The sequence below is a fragment of the Macrobrachium rosenbergii genome, chromosome 36 (genome assembly GCF_040412425.1).
Source record: "Macrobrachium rosenbergii isolate ZJJX-2024 chromosome 36, ASM4041242v1, whole genome shotgun sequence".
Lineage (NCBI taxonomy): Eukaryota > Metazoa > Arthropoda > Malacostraca > Decapoda > Palaemonidae > Macrobrachium > Macrobrachium rosenbergii.
The window spans coordinates 14,225,351-14,249,353 of record NC_089776.1 but is presented as its reverse complement, the minus strand read 5'-3'; the positions used below and the strand labels follow the sequence as shown (position 1 = coordinate 14,249,353).

The 24,003-nt window shown below is 36.9% G+C and overlaps 3 protein-coding genes and 2 non-coding genes across 5 annotated transcripts in view; 4 read left to right on the top strand and 1 right to left on the bottom strand.

Moving 5' to 3' along the window:
• LOC136856655 (uncharacterized) overlaps positions 1 to 10,504 on the bottom strand; it is a 140,200-nt gene extending 129,696 nt beyond the window's left edge. The window contains 7 exon segments of the mRNA XM_067134669.1: positions 463 to 597; positions 2,943 to 2,962; positions 2,965 to 3,068; positions 4,385 to 4,528; positions 7,081 to 7,257; positions 8,354 to 8,425; positions 10,353 to 10,504. Of these exon segments, the coding sequence (XP_066990770.1) occupies positions 463 to 597; positions 2,943 to 2,962; positions 2,965 to 3,068; positions 4,385 to 4,528; positions 7,081 to 7,257; positions 8,354 to 8,391 (618 nt within the window). The 5' untranslated portion in view covers positions 8,392 to 8,425; positions 10,353 to 10,504.
• Positions 10,505 to 13,460: 2,956 nt separating this feature from the next.
• LOC136856652 (phenoloxidase-activating factor 3-like) overlaps positions 13,461 to 24,003 on the top strand; it is a 69,655-nt gene continuing 59,112 nt past the window's right edge. The window contains exon 1 of the mRNA XM_067134660.1: positions 13,461 to 13,800. The gene's annotated coding sequence lies outside the window, so the exon portion shown is untranslated. The remainder of the gene's footprint in view (positions 13,801 to 24,003) is intronic.
• LOC136856688 (uncharacterized) lies at positions 14,874 to 15,491 on the top strand. Its single transcript, XM_067134747.1, has one exon. It carries the CDS (start codon positions 14,874 to 14,876, stop codon positions 15,489 to 15,491), a length of 618 nt encoding a protein of 205 aa, XP_066990848.1.
• Positions 20,722 to 20,862, top strand: LOC136825063 (U4 spliceosomal RNA). The gene has a single exon (XR_010849239.1). It is a non-coding gene; the product is annotated as a U4 spliceosomal RNA (small nuclear RNA).
• On the top strand, positions 23,353 to 23,493 carry LOC136825062 (U4 spliceosomal RNA). Its single transcript, XR_010849238.1, has one exon. It is a non-coding gene; the product is annotated as a U4 spliceosomal RNA (small nuclear RNA).

Genomic DNA, 24,003 nt, shown 5'->3' with positions numbered 1-24,003 from the left:
ACAGTACCTCTGACTGGGAGAGGTACAGCATTTTGTTTCGATAAATCCAAAACCAATTTCCTTTCTAACTCACCTCCCTCCCAACACTCCTCCTTTCTATTGGTCCTGTAAGAGGGTACCATTGACAGTGTGCCTTGTGTGGAAATCTAAAGATGGTACTAAAGCTCTGTAAAATTCCTTTAGCTCAAATTGCATTCCTTAAAATCACTCCAGTCTCTTTCCACCTGTCCAACTACTCTAACCTGAATTTGCCCCTACTGCACATTCATTCAAGAGCAAATTCTTCAGATGAGCGCTATGAGTCTAAACTAATTTCTGAAGAGTGAGTCTCCCACCACATGCAATATCAAACCACAGACATAACAGAAATCTTAACCACATCAAAATAATGTTACTACACAACACATCAAATGCAGTGATAGTAGTACTAAACAACTTCCAAATTACTTCAAGTCTGTTTACCTGTATGTGATGAATGCTTGCTCCTGACATCATATATAAACATGGAGACTGCAATCTTGATGATGTTTCTGTAGGCAAAGGTTTTTCGATAAAGCCTGTCACGTGACAATCGTCATCAACTTCTATGATACCGTGCTGGAAGAGGAAGCGTGTATGCACAGTTAGGTTTCATCTACAGGGAATTCTGGTTTACATAGATGCAAATGCAAAATCTGTGCTAAATCACAGACAATACTTTTACTGTACTTCATTCACCAGTGCAAGCTTGTTTATCAACACTAACTTGGTTTCCATTGAACTCTTTCTGTTACATCACGTGACAGTTTTAAAACTACAAAACAAGTTGGCTGCTTGTACAAATGATTGTACATTTTTTACAAAAATTCCATCTCTTTATTGCAAAGTCTCTTTACTGAGATTTTATTCATATTACTGCATGGTGCAAATTATGAGAAATGAAGCTGAACTCTAACAAAGCCCAATGTATGATTGTTAGTAGGGTTAGGAAATTGGATCCATTCTTCACCTGAACTGACACTGACAATTGTCTTTCACTGACAATGTTTCTTGAACCACTGAACATGCAGCTCATTTAAAAATTCACTTTTGAGAAACATATTTGGTCTATCTCTTCTTTAGCTGCACAAAAGACTGGCATAATGAGATAGTCTTTCATGATTTCTTAAGACCTGTCTATCCTAAAAATATGTTTCAATTCATTTATTCTACCAATTTTCTAAATATTCTCCCAGGTTTAGTCTTCAGCATCTGAATTGCACCTTAAATTAGCGAACAAAAACTCTCATAGTACAGGATATACATTTAAAATTCTAAATCTTGCCTTTTCTTTTGTGAGGCTTGGTACCAGTTTTCCAGAAGCTTTGCTCCAGCAATAACCAATTTATGAAATGATCTCCCTAGTCATATAACTGAACTCCAGGAACTTCCAGAGAGTCCAAGCTGCTGCGGGTGCAATCATAATTTTATTGAGTATGTTCATATGAGTCTCACTTCATAGTTGTAATTATGTCCTTTGTTTTTCTTTGTCGTTTCCCTAATAAAGTTTATTCTTTATTCATCTAAATCTTTTTCTATACTTGTCTGCTTTCCCTATTGGAGCCTTGGGTCTGTAGCATCCTGCTTTTCTAAGAAGAGTTGTGGAACCTATAAGGTCATTCAGTGTTGAAATAATGTTGAAACTATTGTTAGGAGAGGGTGGAAAGTAAGATGGAAGAAAGAATATATGAACAGTGGTATATTAAAAGGAATGAAAGGGATTGCAGCTAGGGGCCAAAGGGACCCTGCAATGAACAAGTAATGCCTGCATTCACTATGCGAGGTGCCTAAACCCCTACAGGGAACCAGGGTTGTGGCTTGGCCAGCAATAAAGCAATACCCAATGCTGGTCTTCGGAAAACAGTTAAGTCTTCCCACAACAAATGAAAGTTTAAAGATGGATTCAAAGGTAAAATACCGGGATTGGAGTATGTAGCACATCAAAGTTAAAATATTTTCTTAGTTAAATACTATCACAATTGTTTGACCTATAGATATTTAATGAATAATCTCCATGACTCAATCCTTGTATGCAAAAATATGCTTCACTGAAAAACTTAAAGGCTAATACAGTAGTGTTTACAAGAACAGTTCATGAATAAAAAATATGAAAAAATTTTTTTAAACATGCTTTTATTAAAATGCACTAAACAGTAAAAAATAATTTTTTGAGACACACCAGGATTTTCTTACAAGTTAATCATGTCTACAAAAATAAAAGCAGGATGCCAAACATTGAAGGAAATACTACACGAAAAGAAATATATTTTTTTATTTCTTGCCACATTTCCTTCCATGTTTGGTACCCACGCTTTTATTTTTGAAGACATGATTGACTGTAAGAAAATCCTGGTGTGTCTCAAAATTATTTTTTACTTTTTAATGCATTTTAATAAAAGCGTTTAAAATAATTTTTTATATTTTTCATTTTATACTTTTTAGTTCTGATAGAAATCGTAACTGATTTATGATTGTAGCTAACGAAATTGAATGTGATATCCTGTCAAACCAAAGAAGGTTTGAAAAATCCACAGACTTATTAACTTATTCTACTGAGTCACAGAAGGTATGAACAATCTGAAGATTTTCATACAAATCCTGAGATACTAGGAGAAATCATTGCAGGGTCACTAGAGATCACTGCTGACCTACTGATCATATAAGGTTGTATTGTCACCAGGACTGAGTAACCATGCAAAATTTCAAGTACATCGGCCAGAGGGAACAGGTCGAAAATTGAGTTACAAGTTTTGACCCAAACAGATGCAGAAGTCGAAAATTGAGTCACAAGTTTTGACCCAAACAGATGCAGAAGTCAAGTTAAATAGAAGCATGCAAAAACAGTTTAGTCTCTTCCATATTAATGAAGTCATGTCTTAAAACTTAGTTTTCATATCAAAGTAGAAATAAAAAAGTTAATTTACCTTCGATACATTTTCTTCCAAACAGGAGCACTCACAATCAAACAGTATTCGTCATGAAGTTTTTTCAAGCTATTGAATTTGGATTTCATCAACTGTAGGCTGAAGTCTTCCTTTAGCAGAGTATCCCTGAAAACACACACAACATGAATAATTTGTAATCAAACCTGAATAAGATGAAACATTTATATCTGAAGATGTTGAGCAAATAGAACCTCAAAATTTCAAGGGGTGATGCAATGTACTGCTAACCTGAAACAATTCACCCTTGTACATTAATCATTTATTTTTACCTTTCTGTTTATATATTTATCAATTTATCTCTTATTTCTGTATTTCCTATTATCTTCTGTAATTTCTTTCCAATGATCGTCATATTTTTTGGAAGCTTGAATTTCAAGTCAATGGCCCCTGTAAGCTTGTTCCGTAAGAATAAGGTTCATGTTCTGAATAATAATAATAATAATAATAATAATAATAATAATAATAATAATAATAATAATAATAATAATAATAATAATAATAATAATAATAATAATTCACAAATACACAAAGTACTTCACAGAACATAAAATTTCCTATTAAGTAAAATATTTTGCTTTTTTCAACACCAACTTATTATTTGCATTAACCCATGCACACAGTCCATTCCCAATACAGAATGGATCCTCTGCTAACAAAGTAATGCACTATACATAATTTTTCAAGCATCTTGTTATTCAGCAAAAACATAGCATGGTGTTCACAAATACAATATTAAGGTTATGAATATTGACCACAAGGGTATTAATATAAAATTATATATTCAATACACAAATAAATTACAAAAGTATAATATCATAAACAAAACACATCAGACTGTAGAAAGGGGACTGTAGAATAGGCCACTAATTTGGACATACTGTACATGAAAGATGGGGTTGTGACATAGGAATCAGAAATTTGCTTTTTCACTGCAGATAAGAGGTGGTAAATTAGACTCATTCATTCTCCAGGTTCTTGTAGCTTTTCTCCTCAGTCCGTCACAAGTGCTTGTGTTTATTCCTCTTCTTAAAAATGACTTTCCTCTTCTAATCCCTTGCCTCATACTGTATATTATTCTCTCCCTCACATGTTTTTTAACAGTGCATATAAACAAAAAGTACATATAAACAAAAACATAAAAAAATATACCTTAGTTTAACCAGACCACTGATCTGAATAACAGCCATCCAAGGGCTGGCCTGAAGGATTAGATTTAATTTACGTGGCTAAGAACCATTTGATTACCTAGCAACAGGACCTACAGCTTATTGTTGAATTTGAATGAACATTATCACCAGAAATAGATCATCTTATTCTTCTTGGCTTCGGAGATTCGAATTCACGGCCAACAGAGTGCTAGCTGAGAACGGAGCCCACCAGCCCAACGAAGAACTAAACAAAAACACATAAAAACACCTTACCCAGCAACAAAGAAGACATCTTCTGTGCATTCCTGGACACCTATCCGCATGCAAGGTATGGCTCCCGATCGCTCTTCATTGCATTGTGATCCCTCATTGATGATTGTAACTCTTCTTTCCAAACTTCTGGACCATTCATCATACCTAGAGCAAAAAAAGGGAAAATATCAGCAACACCTAAAGAAAGTTCTTGTTACTATTTGAGTAGACAGGGTGAGGATCCCTCTGTACATGAAACTTACTGAATCACTGTAATAGCCATCTCATATTACTTTTATTATTTTATCTAGTGACGTCTGCAGTAACGGTTTATCTAATCGTTATCAGACTGAAGCATTAATAAAAAACAGAGGATATAGTTTCAGTTGAAGAGGAAAGGTTCAACAGGTGGCTTTAAATTTATAGTAATTAAGATGAGATGAGTTTGATAAGAAAGAAATGAGAGTAACAAATAAAGAAGAAGAGTTTCATGGGGATATATCAGATGGGCTTACTGACTCACCAAAGACAATTCATGTACAAAAAAATGAATAAAAACTGTCAATGGTGGAATGACCATAGTAAACACTTAGCAAAGGAAAGATGTTGATCTTTTCCTTAATTTATTGCTTAGGTTAACAGAAGCACAATGGGATTTTAAGGAGCACGTCCACCTGTTAATTTTCACCCAGGAATCAAACCTGGGACTTCTCACTTGGTAGGCAAGAATGCTACCGATCACAAACTACAAGGCCCTTTATGCACAATACTCTACAAGTATCATCCTTGCAAACAGAGCACAAAGAATGAGAATCTGTAGTTGTGACTGACCAAAGCAACCTCATACACCCTTTCACCAAGAAGAACTGCGTTGTATACAAGCACTCATCTCCTTACAACAGCCATCCATTTTCTCAAGTAACACCTCAACTTAACAGAATTTAGCAGATCTATACTTATCAGCTGCCATATTATGATTACTTTTGCATATACATACTACCATTTTAGATATGATACATTTTCAGATATATCTCTTAGATTGAATCTTATGAATAAAGTGCAGGTTAGTTTAGGTTATGAATGATGTGAATTTGCAGGGTCATTGGGTCATTGTTACTCAACAGACTTTTCTTACTTATCAAAGAGGCTGGACCCCCAAAGTGTATTAAGCTGAGCTACTACTACATCAGTAATCAAAATAACAAGCAAGCCTCAACAAAGTTCATTAAAAAGGCATACAAAATACTCTCCAACAAACACAGAAAATGGCTCCACAGTAGCACAAGCATCCTCTTTCTGCAGCTGCCCAAGAAAAAGTGAGTCACACAGTCCAATGAGCCATGGGTACTTCTTGTCACTAATTAAATCCACTGACTAATTCCAGCTAGCCACATGGATCACTTCCACATAAAAGACAGGGATTTGCATTCCATACAAACAACTTAAAGTTAGCAACAAACTGAACAGATGCTAACTATTGGAAAAACTCACAAGCCTACTGTTCGCTACTAGTTAGCATTCAATGACATCTAAAATTGTATAATATACCAAAAACCAAATATATAAGTGGAAGGAATAATATTCCTAACCCTAGACTGGCACAGATGCACTAGATGTTTTTCCTCTTCAAACAAACAATATAACCAGTACTTGAAAGTTTTCTACTAGTCAAACCAGCATCCATTATGGCGTGAAAATGCTTTATACAAGAGGAGTTGTTCACCAATGAAAACAAATGTTTCACAAATTAACACAATGTGACAGCAAAATTACCCAAAAATGACAATGAAAATGAAGGTACAAGATGAACACTATAATGTAATGTGAAAAGAAGCAGTCCTTACAAATCGAACAGCAAAAGTCTGGGAGACTAAAGTAGCAGAGAGCTGTATTATTATTATTATTATTTATTTATTTTTTCGTCTATCACAGTCATCCTATTCGACCGGGTGTTTTTTTTTTTATAGTGTGGGGTTCAGGGTTGCATCCTGCCTCCTTAGGAGTCCATCACTTTTCTCACTATGTGCGCTGTTTCTAGTAACACACTTTTCTGCATAAGTCCTGGAGCTACTTCGGCATCTAGTTTTTACAGATTCCTTTTCAGGGATCTTGGGATCATGCCTAGTGTTCCTATTATTATTATTATTATTATTATTATTATTATTATTATTATTATTATTATTATTATTATTATTTTGAAGATAAACCCCCATTCATATGGAACAAATCTACAAGAGGCACTAACTTGAAATTCAAGCTTCCAAAGAATATGGTAAAAAAGTTACAGAAGATAATATGAAATACAGTTATTAGAAAATATAAAAATAAATTAATAGATTAATAAATAAAGATAAAAATATAAATAAAATGCACTCACGTAAACCTAATGCTACATGTAAAATGACTGTTGTTTTCTTTCTTTATTTTCATCAAGTACTGCAATGTCTGGGACCATGTCGAGACCACAAAATGGAAAAAATTAAAATTACAGTACTGTAATGGGTTTTTTGTTAAACAAACATCTCTTATTATTAATATGATTAATAAATAAATAGTAATGTGTGTAAGCATGATTTTTAGACCCATGGTATGCATCTCTTGCAAAAGGCTTGAGAGTTGATAGATACAGTAAGCATTAGAATTATTCCAAAATTAAAAACTTAATGATGTACAAAAATTATCAAAACCCATGAGTTTTGTAGTGAATTAAAACCTACTTATTTTTGTGCAGGCCATTCACCACTACAACTATACTGGTAATCTCAGGCACTCCTTCAAAAATTTCCATCCAGTGACTAATGAGGGGCTTCCGTCCAATGGGCAACAGAGGTTTTGGAACACCCATAAGATTAGTATAACAGCCTGTTGAATCATTCTTCAAATCCCGCTCTAACCTGTATGTGGAGACAATAAATATCAAGTATTCTGAGTTTAGCAAAATGGATTATTTGCTGTTTATGTACTGTGCATTCCAGATTTCAGAAAAAACAAAACAATCTTTGTTTCATATATACAATGTCTTTGATGGTAGTCTGGTAAAGAAACCAAAGCACTGATTACCAGTTATAATGGGCACGACATCAATAACATGAGAAACTTCTTGCTTTATCTATCAAAGCTTACTTCATGACACTGAGATAAGACAAACTCAAACATCCAGTGGCTTTTAAAGAGGGAGGTGATTATCACCCCAGCTCTTCAGCAATGTCCAAAAATAAGAGAACATCAAGTTACAATTTGATTTTGATCCAGTTATTACTTAAATTATTTCTTGTGTAATCTTCAAAGCTGTGTTTAGAGCTAAAGACCACTGATTCATATCACCCTTGACTGCCTTATTAATGTCAATGAATTGTCAGGAATCAATTCTGTAAGAGGTGAACCTTGACAGACCTTGTGCCACATGCTGCCTACCAATTTTTACAATGTTAAGAATCATAACAGTGGTCTCCAAAGAAGTTTTGTTCATCTCTTTCTGTAAGAACTGTCTAGATATAAGAAGTCATTGCTCATGCCAGTGATCTGATGGCCATACCAATGAGTTAATTAACAATTAATAAGTGACAAAGCAAGGACTACGAAAAGATACAAATAAGGGTAATCAGAAGTAAATCAGTTTATTTCAAAGTACAAGATTAGCAGGCATGTCTAGCATGAACAAAAACAGAACAAAAATGCCTGACTACATTTGCTAACCTGGCCAAATTGTTATAACAGTGTCTTATCCTGACTGGTTTTCAGATATGTACATAGAAATTGAAAGAATAAAGGACTTTTGTACTAGTCCAAATTAGGCATCATAAAATATGAATGCTGAAAAGATGTAAAATTTTCTGCCCAGAGAACAGTGACTTAATCAGTAAGTGGCTGGTAGACTGACTTACATGAGGATAAAACCCTCACCAGCAAAGTGTATAAATATCAGAGCCAGAATAATGCACAGAACCATAAAGTCTAATCGTTATATTTCTAAAATTGCAATCAACATACCTGGTCCCATATCCAGCAGCAAGAATTACAGCCCTCATTTCATATACTATTTCATAGTGTCCACAAACCACCCTAAAAAATAAATACTACAATTAATAGATATCATACTGCACAATTTGGCATTTGTTACAATTTAAAAAAAATACATAGCATAGTAGCATGAGAATACTGTTCAAAATGCAGAAAATAATTCCCAAGCTTTGTAGACACAAACCAATTACACTTTCACTAACATACTTATTCCAAAATGGGTTGACAGGTAGAGGTACCAAGTCACTAGTTATAACTTTCACCTGAAAATTAAAGTACACATTGTGGTACGAATCACATACTCGTCATTAAAAAATAGCTGCCTAGAAGGATAACTAACTCTGAACTCTGTAATCGCAATGTTTGTGTGAAAATAGTCCACCATTATGCTCACATACGATACTCATATATTGATGAACAGCTGCTACTTAAGATTATTTCCTTCATTCAAGTTTCTTTAAAAGATTTTGTAATAATATGCCTTGTACCACCAAGACCCATCACATGGTGTCTACAACAAAAATTTATTCACTATAACTTTTGTTAAAGCTGATGTAGGGTGGTAAGACCAGATGAGAGCCCCAGTGCCATTTCAAGCCTCATGAAGGGTAATGCTGGAGATTCTGAGTTGGAGCACCCCTGGCTAGGGTCATGGCTCCCAGGTCAGGTTAGGTAGGCTGCTGGTGATCAATACATTAATGTATAATTCATGTTAAATTTGGGCTCTAACAAATACTGCATTCTGATTTTACAAGTTGCCTATAATTGCTCATTCCATTGCCATATCGCTTTTGTTTTTATCTTGGTAACTGCAAAAACTTTTCCTCAGTGTAATATCCATTGTTATCATATACTGATACAATGCAGATATTGTGCCCTTGTTCATTTATACTGCCAAATTCATTATTGATGACTTTTCAGATGTTTAATTGAATGTGCTACCCTAAGCCATTCTTCATAATGACAACACTATCATTAGCAAATAATTCCTGAAGTATTTTCATCAATCAATCAGTAGACCAGTAAGCCACTGACTCATTTGAAACTTTCTGCCTGATAAACGCATTTTGCACGTAAACTAATAATGGTGGTAGAACTATACAGTAGCTCCGGCGGCGACTGCCTTCTAACTTAACTTTTTCTACAGTTTCTTGGTTGCTAATTATGAATTTACATTTAATTTTTGGCGCTCGAGTGTAATTAACCTGCAATTAACCCCTGAAGTCCATCCAACAAGGGGTTTCCATACCCGATCTTCACAAGACAGAGCACGGGTACGTCTGTTTCGAACGGTTCATATCCCGTCCGGCAAGTGCAATAACTTGTTAACGTATGGGTACCCAACAACCCCCGGGCCAGTACTAAACACGGCAAAGGGACATTCCATTTGGCCGACAATAAACAGATGCACCGCCAGTATCAGAATCCCTAAAAGTGTAGAAAAAACCAGTTGAAAAGGTAAAAACAGGATCGGAGCTAATATATAGAATTACGGTAGGTAAAACTGGAGACTACTACCGCAGCCTGGTTCCAACCAGTCGCCAACCGGGACATTATCCACCTTTGTTTGTTTATGTCTTTTGTTTATTTTATGGCATTTGCTGTCTTTTGCTTATGTATTCAAGATCATCCCCAAGGGGCTGGTACTAAATACAGCGCCCATTCTGCATATAAACTAGTACTTACGAAAAACCAGAGGGGCAGAGTAGCAGGCTTCAGTTTTACCCCCAGTGCCTGGGTTAGGTTAAGAAGTGTCACTGTAGGCCTAATTATCCTTAGCCTATTACAATTTTTCCCTAAAAACGTTAATAAACAACGGCAAAGATCATCAACTTGAATATCAATCTGAGAAATCAAAATCTACTGTGACGTATGGAAATAAAAATGGAGGTTTGACGAGCAACAAATTTGCCTAAGCTAGAATCAGCTCAGATAAGGCTATTCTAATCTACAGTTATTTTTGACTTACGCATCACTATTTAAATTAAAAGACCACTCCTGTATTTGAAGTTTTTGATAACTATAACATTCTTGAGTTAGAATTTTTCAATTATAATCCACAAAGGCGACATTTTAAAAGAAGAAATGACATTTGAAGTTTGTGACGTCTGTTTTGGTTGGAATAGTTGTATTAATGTGGAGTCTCCTATGGAACGGCTCCTCACATTCATATATTGTTAGGGAAAGTGTTGCTTTTGTAATTTAATTTCATGGGGTTATTAATAAAATTTTTTAGCTAAAAATATATGAAAATTGTATTTATAACTCTGTACAGGTAAGATAATCTGAGAAATCTACCGAGATAACGAGAAATATGCAATTTTTTGTTGATGTTGTTACGTTCATCCCCGGTACTAAAACATGGCGGAGGCTCTGCGGGGCGCCGTGTTTAGCAGACTACTATAATAATAATAATAATAATAATAATAATAATAATAATAATAATAATAATAATAATATTCTTTATTTCAGCTCAGAGCCATTTACATGGAATATACAAAGTCTGAGACAACACAATACAATACAACATGATATATTTTATCATGCATGTTCAACTTCAATTAACTTTTCTAGGCGTCTTCATTTACTCAGAGTCTCATTTATTAGCAGTGATAATTCAGCAAGCTACAATTTTCATTTATGATAATCAATATCATGATGTTTTAGAGAAAAATCTCTTTTTATATCTTCTTTTACTGTCAATTATTAATGCTGTTTTACTTATTCAGCATGCGTCAAGTTTCGGATGAAGCCTCCTCCCATCAATGATGAGTCTATAAATTACTATTTTTGTTTCTGATAATCAGCATCATGACGTTTGAGAAGGAAAATGCTCTTCATATTTTGTTGATGATTAATGCTGCTTTACGGATTTGTCAAGCGTCAAGTTTTGATATGAAGTTTTTTTTTTCAAAATAGGGACAAGAAGATTCCTACAGAACGGAATAATAATAAAAATTATTTTTTCTCAATGAAACTGGTTGCGTTGTAGGCTATATTAAACATCCAATAATAAAAAATGAAATTATGGGTCAGTGAGACTGTTATGGTCATCAGATGGGGATGAATGTTATTTCACGGGTTTATCACGAGTCGAGTTTCGTATGAAGCTTTCTCAAAATAGAGACAAGAAGACTAGCTACCGCAGAGCAATTTATATTTAAAAAAAATTCTATTTTAAATGCTGTTTGTGTTGTACCTGGACATCCATCATTGGAAAATAAAATTATAATCGTGAGGGAAACTTAGATTTGTCCCACTTTTAGATATTAAGAAGAAAAGACAAAAAAATTTTGGGTATGTTATGAATGATGCATTGTGAGAAATTATGATATTCGTGAACAGAATTTAATGCAACAAAGAGCATAGTTACGGATATAGTAATGTCTGTGCAAGGAAATAAGATTTAGACAGTTTACATTTCAGATTGAATTGTATGATCATATTTAAACAACGACCATATAGGCCATCTATTGGTTTTCTTGTAGAAATATAAAAAAATGCAGTGTTGCCACTTCATGGAATTTTCCCACAAAATTGTGGGAAAAATGACCCTACGTGGAAATTTGGAATGGCTTGTGGTGGGAGCATTTATTCATTAAATCTGTAGAATCTCTTGTGGGAATATTTAAGAAAAGGGGACATTTGTGGGAACATAAAACATGTTGAAATTCTATGGCATTTGCAACTACTTACCTCAAATTGTACATGGAAAGAATAGGTATTTTTAAGTCAAATAAGTTTGGTGAGTGTTTCACTCCCTTCACGTCTCTTCTGGTAAAATTTCAGAATTCCTTCCTGCGATTTCAGATTTCAAGGTAAAGGGAACTCATTCTTGTTTTTTTTAGAAGTAAGAAGGGGTCAGGGAGTATTAAGGTATTTTTGAAATTTTGGAAAACATTGAAACTTAAAATGTTGCTTGGATTGGGCACTACTAGATGATTAGCACTCTTGAAGGCTGTAAAGGTAATTGTGGGTGCTTCAAAATTTCATTTATATGTTTGTTTCTAAGGAACTTTTTGTACATGTATAATTTTAGGCAGTATATTTAAGGACGAGAAGCATAAATTGCACTTTATATTGGTTAGGAAAATTTTGAATGTGGTAGGTAAAGTCAACAGAATATTTCAGACAAAGAATGCAGATGATACAAAGATTACGCAAGATCTTATCAGAATGCCTCGCTGTCTCATGCAGATAAACCCAGCCACCTATCAAAATGTTCTGAAGAGAACTTACCTGACCGCAAAATTCTTGTTTATCTATCACCTCTTGAAGAAGTGTTGTTCACCCTAAACTAAGAAACCGTCTTTAGTGTAAGGTCGGTGGAGGTTATTTTACTTTTGAAGTATGGAGTAGCCATCTATTTTGAATCGTGTACAAAATTTTAACTGAATAATGATAAACTTAAGAATTTCAATGCAAAACGCTTCTGTCGGAGAGTGCCTTGAAATATCAGTATGAAAAGCTATATATTGAAACTGCTGTAATATATATATATATATATATGTAATTTATATATATATATATATATATATATATATATATATATATATATATATATATATATATATATATATATATATATGTGTGTATATATATATATATGTATATATATATACATATATATATATATATAAATATATATATATATATATATATATATATATAGAGATAGAGAGAGAGAGAGAGAGAGAGAGAGAGAGAGAGAGAGAGAGAGAGAGAGAGAGAGAGAGAGAGAGAGAGAGAGCTGTGCAAATACTTGTCAAAATACAAGCTTCATTTTAATATTTTGATACTGTACTTAAGAAAAGTTAATAGCAAACATTAAAATTTTGCAAAATTTATTTTACTATATTATCAAAAAATTATTTCCTTTTGCAAATGATGTTGCTATCTAAAAGCTTCATTTCAGTATTTGATAGTATTCATAAAATGTTATTTCTTAAATTTATCATTTTCAGAGAATAAAGATTCTATACGTACTTCGTTTTTATATCAACATTTGGAGCATTTTGTCTTGAGAATTATTTTGGCATTTTGTGGATTTTTTGTGGGGAAAAAATCCCGATTCTGTGAGATTTCGGTCATTCCAAAGTGGCAACACTGCGTTAGCTCCACATTGTGAAGTTATTTCCTGTGTTACCTCCTTGCGACTTTCCTGAGTTTATTTCTTCACTTGTTACCGTCAGTATTGAATTTTAGGTCAGTTTCGATTGTCCAAAAAGTGAAACTGGCCAAGCCCTTTGAATCTGTGATATTACAAGGAACAGTAAGAGGCGTAATCACTGTTAAAATTAGGTCTAATGTGTTTGTGGTACCAGACCTGTTCAAGTGTCTTCTTGAAGCTACACAATGTTCATCCGGACCTCTTGTTGCTGCTTAGGCAAGACCTCTTTGCATTCGACATATTAAAGGTAAAGTCAAAACTACCCTTAGTTTACTTAGGACAGGTTTATAAGTTATGATTTAAGTGGCTTTCGCTTTAAGGTGAAAATGTTACATTTGTTAAAATTTAGACATAATAGCAGCTGCCTAGATAGAATTAATAACTCCGCGTCTGGTATTATCTGGGAAATTGACTTTTTCTATAGTATTTTTGTTGCTTATCAAGAATTTACCGTTATTTTTTGTCGCTCGACTGTAATTAACTAAAGAACTGATTATAATTGTGCTGTTGGGCATGTGAAGTGTTTGCCTACAGGGGAACTTTAGGTAAAAAGTATTGTACATGAAAGAGTAGCCTAAAGTGCAGAGGGGCATTATAACCTTTCATACCCCAGCCTAACCTAACTTAGGATGCCCTGCCTGACCTGCTGGCTTTGTTTGCCCCTCTATACCACAGTGATGCATGAGATGTCATCCTCAACTAGCCTTGCATGTTGGGCACAGGCATCACTGACAATGGGGTAGCCAGCCTCCTTCACAGCAGTGACATATTGTCCTTCTTCACCATAGGCCTAATTATGAGGGGTAACTGCATATTTTGGAGTGAATGCAGAGTGAGGGGTCAGGGTTACTGTAGGCCTAGTAGGCATAGTAAAAGTTCGTTTCCAGTCAGAACTCCAATTCCACATGAGGACTAGTACTGTACTAAACACGACGATACAGTGATGCACCTACACTGTTTTGCCATGTGTAGTTCTAGTCCTTGTGGGGTCAAATGTAGGTTATTCTCAGCCGGCTGTCCGCGGTGAACTAGCCTATGGCAGTTGACGTTTTTCTATGTTATTTTACCTGCTAAACAAGAATTCAAAATAGTATTTTGGTGGTCGGCTGTAACTAAAATGTAATTGACCTTTGAAGGCTGCATGACAGTACCAATGGGTCCCGTGCACCGACCTATACTGTTCAAAGGTAAAGCACAGTTTAGCTACAGCTGGCCGGCAAAATATTACCTTAAACTCTTGTAAAACAAGTAAAATAACACAGAAAAACGTCAACTGCCATAGTCTAGCTCGACTGGACAGCAGCTTTTGTCCTTATATGTATGGAGGAGTATTTCGACAAACTGGATGCCACCCTGTCGGACACGACGAAATTCGAGAGGCTGACGAGGAACCCCACCAAAGACATCAAGGGGGTAGTTAATAAGATCATCAGCACTGTGAATGCTGCCAGTAATGCTGTCCATCTTCCTCCCATCTCAGGTGACTTCGACCTTGGTTACCTGTATTGGAATGTCATGACACACAAGGCTGGTAACCCCCTCCGCCCGATCATCAGCCAAACACCTCCCCCGACCTACGCCCTCGCCAAACGACTAAACCATATCCTGACCCCCTACGTCCCGAGCAGTTATAGCCTGAAGTCCTCCGTGAAATTCCTCGAAGTGATTCGAGACTCCTCGGGCACAGGAACCATCGCCTCTCTGGACGTAGAGAGTCTATTCACCAACGCACCGGTGGATGAAACCATCCACATTATCCTGAACAGAGTGTACAGAGACCCACCGATGACCCCACTGAACATCCCAGAAGGTTCCCTGAAGGCTCTGCTGGGGATCTGTACGAAGATGGCGCCTTTCACTACGCAGAGAGGGCACATGTACAGACAGAAGAGAAGGACGGCGTTGCGATGGGCCCCCCATTGGGCGTCCTCTTTGTAAATTTTTACATGGGCACTGTAGAAGAACGTGTCTTCGAGAGAATCCAGCGGCCTAAGAAATATGCATGGTATATCGACGATGTCTTTGTTCAAGCAGACAGCGAAGAGGAGGTTGAAGCCCGTCGTCAGACGTTCCAGCAATGTAGTTTGCTGAACTACACTGTCGAGTTCAGCACACAGACGACTGGCTCCCCTTCCTCGACGTCATGGTCACAAAGACGGAGCGGAACTTGAAGACATCAGTCTACACGAAATCCACCAATGCTTGAATGGAGATAGCGAGTGACCTGCTAGGTTTAAAAATACGACGGTCAGGACCTTCATTAGAAGGGCCCTCTCCCACTGCTCTACCTGGAAAGACACTAACAAGGAATTTGAATGTGCTGCACAAATGTTGGTGAATACTGTAATGGTTTCACCACCAAACTCATCAACAAAGAAATTGGAACTGGCCGGGAAAAATGGTATAGCGGTGAGAGCGCACAACCTGCCCCCAAGATGACATCAAGATATATTATAAGGCCCGGATGCATCCCCAGTACCGTGAGGATGAGAGCTCCATGAAGAAAATAGTCATGGAGAACGTCACCCCGACCGAAGACAGTAAGAACATAAATCTAGTAATTTATTACAAGAACCGCCGCACCCGTGATCTTGTGGTGAAGAATAACCCCTCTCCGCCAGCAAGAGACCCTCTCAAGCAGAAGAACGTGGTCTACCAATTTGTATGTCCTGTCCGAGGATGCCCCGGCGTTTGTATTGGAATGACCACGATGCGTCTGTCTAAAAGGATCTCCTGCCACGCCCAGGAGCGTGCCATCATGAACCACGCCCGTGCTACCCACAACATTTCCATCTCCCGCGACAGTATTATATAAAATATAAGTATAATCGGGAGAGCCGCTGACCCTCGACGTCTACGCTTGCTGGAGGTGCTCCTCATTGCTGAGAGAAAACCCACAATGATTACAACACAGGAGGCATTGCTCCTACCCACGAATTCGAGAAGAGCAATACCAAACACCCACCAAATCCAACAAATACCTGAAAATGACAACCCTGAGAATGGAGACACCCCTGATGAGCGAGGCGCCCTTCGAGACAACCACCCGACTACGAGAGAGAGCGTAAATAATGTCATTCATCCTCCGCCCAATAGCAGCCAAACTACCGATGATGTCAGTCGGCATGACATCACACAATGGCAGGCCAATGGGAACGCTGGAATGAGTGATATTCCCAGGTTGCGAAGATCTGTCAGGATCATACTTCACCGCAGAAGTTTGGCTTGAAGTTCGCCGACTGCAACCAATCCAAATTCGCTGTCCATGACCCCCTGCTGAAGCCCGTGTATAAATTCGGAAGGACCTATGCAACCTGCCAGTCCTTTACTAGCTCCCGCTGGAGAATGACAGAAGAGTCTGTCGAAACATCGCGGCAACAGGTGTTTAGCAGTTATATAGTTATAATATTCTAAGTGTATAGAATATAAAAAAGCAGAATCCAGATTTTTTACTTTTCCCCCATGAGGTGACAAATATAAGCGAGCTGTTAGCACGCACCTCCAATGAAGAGAAGTCCGCAGTAAGGAAAATAGAAAAAGTCTTCTACAAAATAAATGCAGCTGAAGCAGCAATAATACAGTATTCAATAAAACCTGTTTAAAAGAGGGTCTGCTGCCAAATTATATTATTATTATTATTATTATTATTTAATCTTATTATTTAACATATTACTATTGTTTAATTTTATTACTATTACTGTATTATTATTAATGTACATTATTATGTACTGTTGTTACAGTACTAATCATATTATTAATACAGTACTACTATTTGAAAATTAGTACCTTTACATATGTATATAACTGCAAAAATTCCGCAAATAGCGAGTATCCGCGAAAGAAAAATCCGCAAATGAGTGAGTTTTCCTGCGAATAATTTATAGATAGGTTCCACAGAAAATTCCGTGAATCCAGGGGGCTGACCGTAATGTGAATCTGTTCCGAAATGTAAATCAAGCAGATTTTAAAAATTGTTAACAGCAAAGGAATTTACAGAAGTATCCCACTCATCTTGCTAGTGGCATGTACAGCACAGACAAGTTGCATACACTTCGTTTGACTGATACTGTATATGGATACAAGGAACTTTTCAAGGCCTGACTTTTTATAAGAACTAGTCAAGTTTATGTGGACCTCAAAACTCCAGTGCTGAATGCTGATGGTCAACTCTGAGAACAGTGTCTATTTTTCCAAGCTAAATTATGGTTAGACATAACAAGGCTGGGCTAATAAGTTGTAGCTACTTTGTGATATAGGCTAATTTAATATTTTTTCTTGAACTAAGGGTGCTAGAATTTCCTTTCATAGTTAGCAATCACCCTTCAACAGATTTATAGTCCCATGAAATCCTCTGCACTCTTCTTGACCTGACCTGGCTGTTTTTGCTGGCAACACTAGGCAAGTTACTACCTGACCTAGCTGTTTTTGCACACAACACTAGGCAGATCACTACCTGACCAAGCTGTTTTTCTCGCAGCACTAGGTAGGTTACTACCTGACCCAGCTGTTTTGCTCGCAGCACTTGTTAGGTTACTACCTGACCTTGCTGTTTTTGCTCTCAACACTAGGCAGGTTATTATATGACCTAGCTGTTTTTGCTTGCAGCACTAGGCAGGTTACTACCTGACCCAGCTGTTTTTGCTCACAGACTAGGCTGGTTACTACCCGACTTAACTGTTTTTGCTTGCACTACTAGGCAGGGAGCGGCTATGGTTTACCAGGGCAACCCTATCTTCAGCCAGTTTTTTAGTCAGAACCTACCACTAGATGGCAGTAAGCTCTGACAAGAAAATTGGTGGAGGGACACAACAAAAATGGTGACGAGACGAAAACTAATAAATTTATCACAAAATTTTAGCAGTCATTTTTTACACATTTCTGATTTCAGTTTCGGCGTGGGGGAACAGTGCTCCACGCCTTATCCGCATTTTGAAAGATTCTTGGCAAGCACGTATGTTCTGGCAAACGATAATTTTGCGCTGCGCGCCCTTCCCACAGGGACAAAATTTGACCCCTAACCTCTAGTTATCGACGATTTACTATCCTAACCAAGAGAATCGTACTGTACCCACCTTATATATATAAAAAACACACGTACCTTATTTGAAATCGGAATTGTCAGACCATTCTGGCAAGTCGATTCTTCTTCATGTTTCATCTTTGACAAGACTAACTGTTCCCTCCTTACACTGTTCATACAGACCACAAAAATAGCCTAAAAGGCCACTTTTCATCAGAAACAAACACAATTCACTTTCATTGTCACATAATTTAACCAAATCAATAATAGCGACCGGATTTGTAGTGGCAAATTGAACGTGAGAGGGATGGGAAGACTCCATGTGAAGAGTTTGAATTCTGTGCTAGAATGAGTGGATCATGTGGTTGGGTCGAGGTCGAACTACTTACTTATGCGGAGGATTTGGTTGTTGCACGGTTGCCCAGGTAAACCGTAAACTAGCCCCAGGCAGGTCACTACTGTACCTGACCTAGCTGTTTTTGCTCGCAACACTAGGCAGGCTGCTGCTGCAAAGTGTGTGTCGTTTTATAGCATCAGGTATAACACTACTTACTTTCCTAGTTATTTTGTCTTGGCTACAACTGAAATGTGGAATGGTTTATCTGGTCCAGTGGAATCTTCTAATCTACAATTATTTAAGCGAGGAGCAAATTCATTCCTGCTCTCTGCTGATGTCAGGTGTATCGGTTTAATTTTCTATTCCTTCATGAATTTCTCTCTCTCTCTCTCTCTCTCTCTCTCTCTCTCTCTCTCTCTCTCTCTCTCTCTCTCTCTCTCTCTCTCTCTCTCTCAGGCTGATTTCTTCCCCTTGGAGCCCTCTTGTGTACAAGTCTTGACTCTGTCATAAGGGTTTTCAAATGCTCTAAAGAAAGAAAAAAAGTCCATACCACATTTACATGTATATATAGCAGATGATATAAGGGTAGTGTTATAGCCTTCAAATTTGCTTAACCTGTACATTTTTCCAGTTTCTGGGGATACATTAGATATGCCTACGTGCTTCTGTGTCTCAAGTTTAGATTACTTAGCCGAGCATTCAAATTTGCGGTTGATATAACCCAGTAAATCCAGGAATATTTAAAGTTATATATTTGAAATAAGTAATTTTAAAGCATGGATTGTATCCTAGAATAATATAATTTCACTGTTCCTAACCGGGTGACAAGAAGGTTCCTTACTAAAACTAAAAGTTGAACGAGTTGATTGAACGAGTTGACTTACTTGACAGTGGATTACCTGCTCTTCAGTTACACCTTGAGCAAATTACAGGTGATTGATGTGTAGAAATGTAATTGATAGTAATAAGGGGAAATAACATCACATGGGAAAGGAAAGGATTTACTCTTAAGTAGTTCTGTTCACAAAACTGATGAACCAGTCAATTGAAAAGAATTTTACTTTTGGTGTGCAGAAGAGGGACCCGTAAGCCTAATTACAATTAATGAATGAATGATTAGTTTATACCGTCTGGCGTTATAACTGTAATGCTCATAGACACCGGTGCTGGCATAAGGCCAGCTCAATTTCAAGTTCAACAAAATTCTTGTCCGAGTTACCGGCGAGTAAGCATAACCAATTTATTTCGATTCCATGGGAATGGAATTGAATATACAATTTAGAATATTTATGTTTTCAGAGAGTGAATTTACCTTTAGTTGGTGGATTTAAATATGAATACATTTATATATGCATATTTTCGATGGGAAAGACTTTAACAGGGTTGTTAAACTACGAACCTGGCATAAGAACGGCTTCGTCTAACTCTGAACAAGGGCTTACCAAAAAGTCCTAGGCCTAAGTGTATGCGTGAGGTGTAATTTTGTGACAGTGCTTCAGAAAAATATTGATTGATGGATTGCAAATCAATCCGTGAGCCATTCAAAGCTGTTAAAACTGTGTAGCCTAATACTTTGAAGGCCCATTATTAACATGGGAGTTCTAGGCCTAACCCATGTTTGTGATATAATTTTGTAACAATACATCATAAATAAATTGAGTGATTGATTGCAAATCAATCTGCAAGCAATTCAAAGTATTTAAATCAATTTTACAATGCTTGAAAGATTTATTATTTACATGGGAATTATATTATTTCGATCCCAGGCGTCAGTCCAGGGAGTGAGATACCATCTGGTGGGCCAAGACGTCAGCTTTGCGCAGTGGCAGTATCGTAACCAATGAGGGTTAACCGAGGTGCGATTATTGCTAGTTGAAAACTTTTCCCAATACCCCGCCTAGTTGACGTGAAAGACCGACAGCTATGGCAATTTTTATCAGCCCTAACTTGGGCCACTAATCTCTTAATAAAAACTCTTTCTTTGCCATTGTAAAGAGATATTTCTCTTCTCAATTTAGTCCTATCAATTCTGAAGGTGTTTCGTAAGCATCCAACTTTTGGTTGTCAGCATCAAGTCTAGACCTTGGTCAGCACAGGAGGAAGATACGATTGTGAAATAGAAACCATAGTACGTGAGATAAGGTTGTGAAAAAATAATCTGTGGGCCACTAATCCTCCTTTCGAACTTTGCATTAGCTTTTATCTAAGACATTTCTCTTTCAGTTTTGGCTTTTCAACTTTCAAAGTGCTTTTACAGGCATCAGTCTTCTGAATGCCAGCTATACTGGGTTTATGAACGTATTATTAGGGGTAGGTAAATTGTATGAAAATTACAAAACCACCAAAAACTTACGGGCTGGGTGTTAAATCTAATAAGTATGAAGTAGACTACAATTGAACTTGATACGATGTCTTCATCATGTCGTGAATACTCCACACTTTCCAAATGACATTAAAATTCGAATATAATAATTTCAATTTGGCCAAAACAAGTTATGTGGCTCTGAGAACAACTTGTGTCGGTTACAGGCTGCTCTGAGACAAGATTTCGTGACTGCCATTGTTAAAAAAACCTTACAGTTAGGGGCTGCAGTTTGTGCCAGCCATTGTTAAGACACTTCCAGTTACAGGCTTCTCTGAGACAAAAGACTTTTCCAGCCATTTAAGACTCGTCTAGTTACCTCCAGCAACCTGTGCCAGCTATTGTTAAGACAATTTCAGTTCCAGTTAAGGTGTGCTCTGGGAGCGAAGGCCTATGTCAGAACTGCTCTTGAGAGCAAGAGCATCTACCAGCCAGTACTGAACCACGTTCAGTGATAAGCTGCTCATGAGAGCAAGAGTTTGTACCAACCATTTCTAAGACACTCAGTGATAGGCTGCTCTTGAGAGCAAGAGCCTTTACCAGTCATTTTTGAGCCACTTTCAGTGATCGGTTGCTCTTGAGAGCAGGAGCTTGTACCAGCCATTTGTAAGCCACTTTCAATTGTAGGTTGCTCTTGAGAGCAAGAGTGTGTACCAACCATTTCCATCTCACTTTCAATGATAGGCTGCTCTTGAGGGCAAGAGCTGGTACCAGCCATTTCTGACCCATTTTCAATGATAGGCTGCTCTTGAGAGCAGGAGCGTCTGCCAGCCATTCCTTAGACAGTTTCAGTGACAGAATGCTCTTGAGAGCAAGAGCCTGTTCTTGCAAGTGTCATGACACTTCCAGTGATGGGCTGCTCTGGAAACCAGAGCACGGGCCAGCACAGGCTGTTGTAATCGAAGATCAACAGCACTGACTTTTCAGTTGCATTCCCAAAAGTCACATAGGTAAGAGAAACAGAGAGAGGTGGTTCAGATTAGGATAACGCAGAAGAGCCAAGAAAGATCTAAGTCTTCAGCATAATTGAACGGTAGATTCATAGGTATCAAGTTACCCCCACTCCAAGTGGGCAGCGTTTTTAGCAGTACTGGAAGCATGAGAATTCGGTTTCAGTCAGACTAGATTAAGCTAGCCATATATCAGCACTGGGTCTTGTTCAGAGTGAATCTGGATATTAAGGTGTATTATTCATTTTAGTTTCGTATGGTAAATTCCAATTAAAAAAGATAATGGTTAAATATATGTTACATATCAAGAAAAACCTGGAATTCTGAGTTAATTTTTTTAAAAGCTCAGATTAAAGAAAAACCATTCTCTTCTCTAAGTCTTGGCCATTGCATATCTATAGTTTCATACATGGTCAGTTCGGAAGTATCTGCAATGAAGGGTGGTATCTCTGAATAATGAGAAAATTAATTCCGATTGGTCCTAGTTGACTTTACCCAAGAGGAGTTACTGGAACCTTAGTAAAAGTTACATTTGTAGGTATTTTCAATTATACTTGTAATTTTTTCATTTCTAATTTTTTCATTTCTCATCTGGGTTGGGTACTCCTTCGTTAATAGCCCAGGATATGTAAAAATCCTTTGGGAGAGAATTAGGGTTATTTTGATGATGCTGAGATGAAAAGCAATGGTAAATATAATACATTTTTCAAATCAAATTTCTAATCCAGTGTCCAAGAGTGTATGTAGCTTTAGATTTTTAAACTTCATTAACGCAGTTAATTTTGCTTGATGAAAATATCTGAATTAAATCAAAGTATTTTGAGCCTTTGTGGATTTTTTTGTAGTTTTAGAGAATCTGACAAAAAGAGAGTGTACCCAGACAAAGAAAACGTACCAAATACTCCCAAGAGCTGCAGAAATCACTACTGGCTGATCGAAGGCCATCATATTTTATCAAGTTAAGAGTCGATTACTTTTTAAAAAATATTAACAATAATGTACCCTTGAAATAACTTTCTATTTAATCATTACAAGTATACGTAAACCACCTGATTTACATAAGATTTGCGGTATCCATCACCCAGTCGTCAGTCTAGTGAATCAGCTTCGGGTTGGTTGGGCAAGAAGTCAGCTTTGCGCAGTGGCAGTATCGTAACCAATGAGGGTTAACCGAGGTGCGATTATTGCTAGTTGAAAACTTTTCCCAATACCCCGCCTAGTTGACGTGAAAGACCGACAGCTATGGCAATTTTTATCAGCCCTAACTTGGGCCACTAATCTTGTCATACTCTAAACTTTGATTTGTAAGGGGAACAGTGTCTGATGTGGGTACGAGTATGTATGCGACTTTTTCACTTGTGTTGAGATCATCTTTTAATTCTTTTAGAGAATTTGGCTGTATTAAGTTATGCCACTAATCTTGTGATCTTCTGTAAGCCATTTTTATAAGGAAAATGTCTGGTTTTAGTATGCATGATTTCATAATAATCTCTAAACTCTTTCACAAATATTTATCCTCTTTGCCTGTTTCAAGTTATAAGTGTTGAATAAACATCTCCTGACCTCTTGTGAAATAAACCTCTGCTAATTAAGATCTTTTATAGTGACAGAAATCATCAGCAAAGTTTTTAAGCAAAAATTTTAATTATTGGCCAGAAATTTTTGTGTCCAGTCATAGTGTTTAGGAGACGTTTGGAAGATATATATATATATTATATAATCAGTTAGGTCTCCGTTCAAATCAAGTTAGAAAAATTCACTGTTGGAAAAGAATGCGGTTA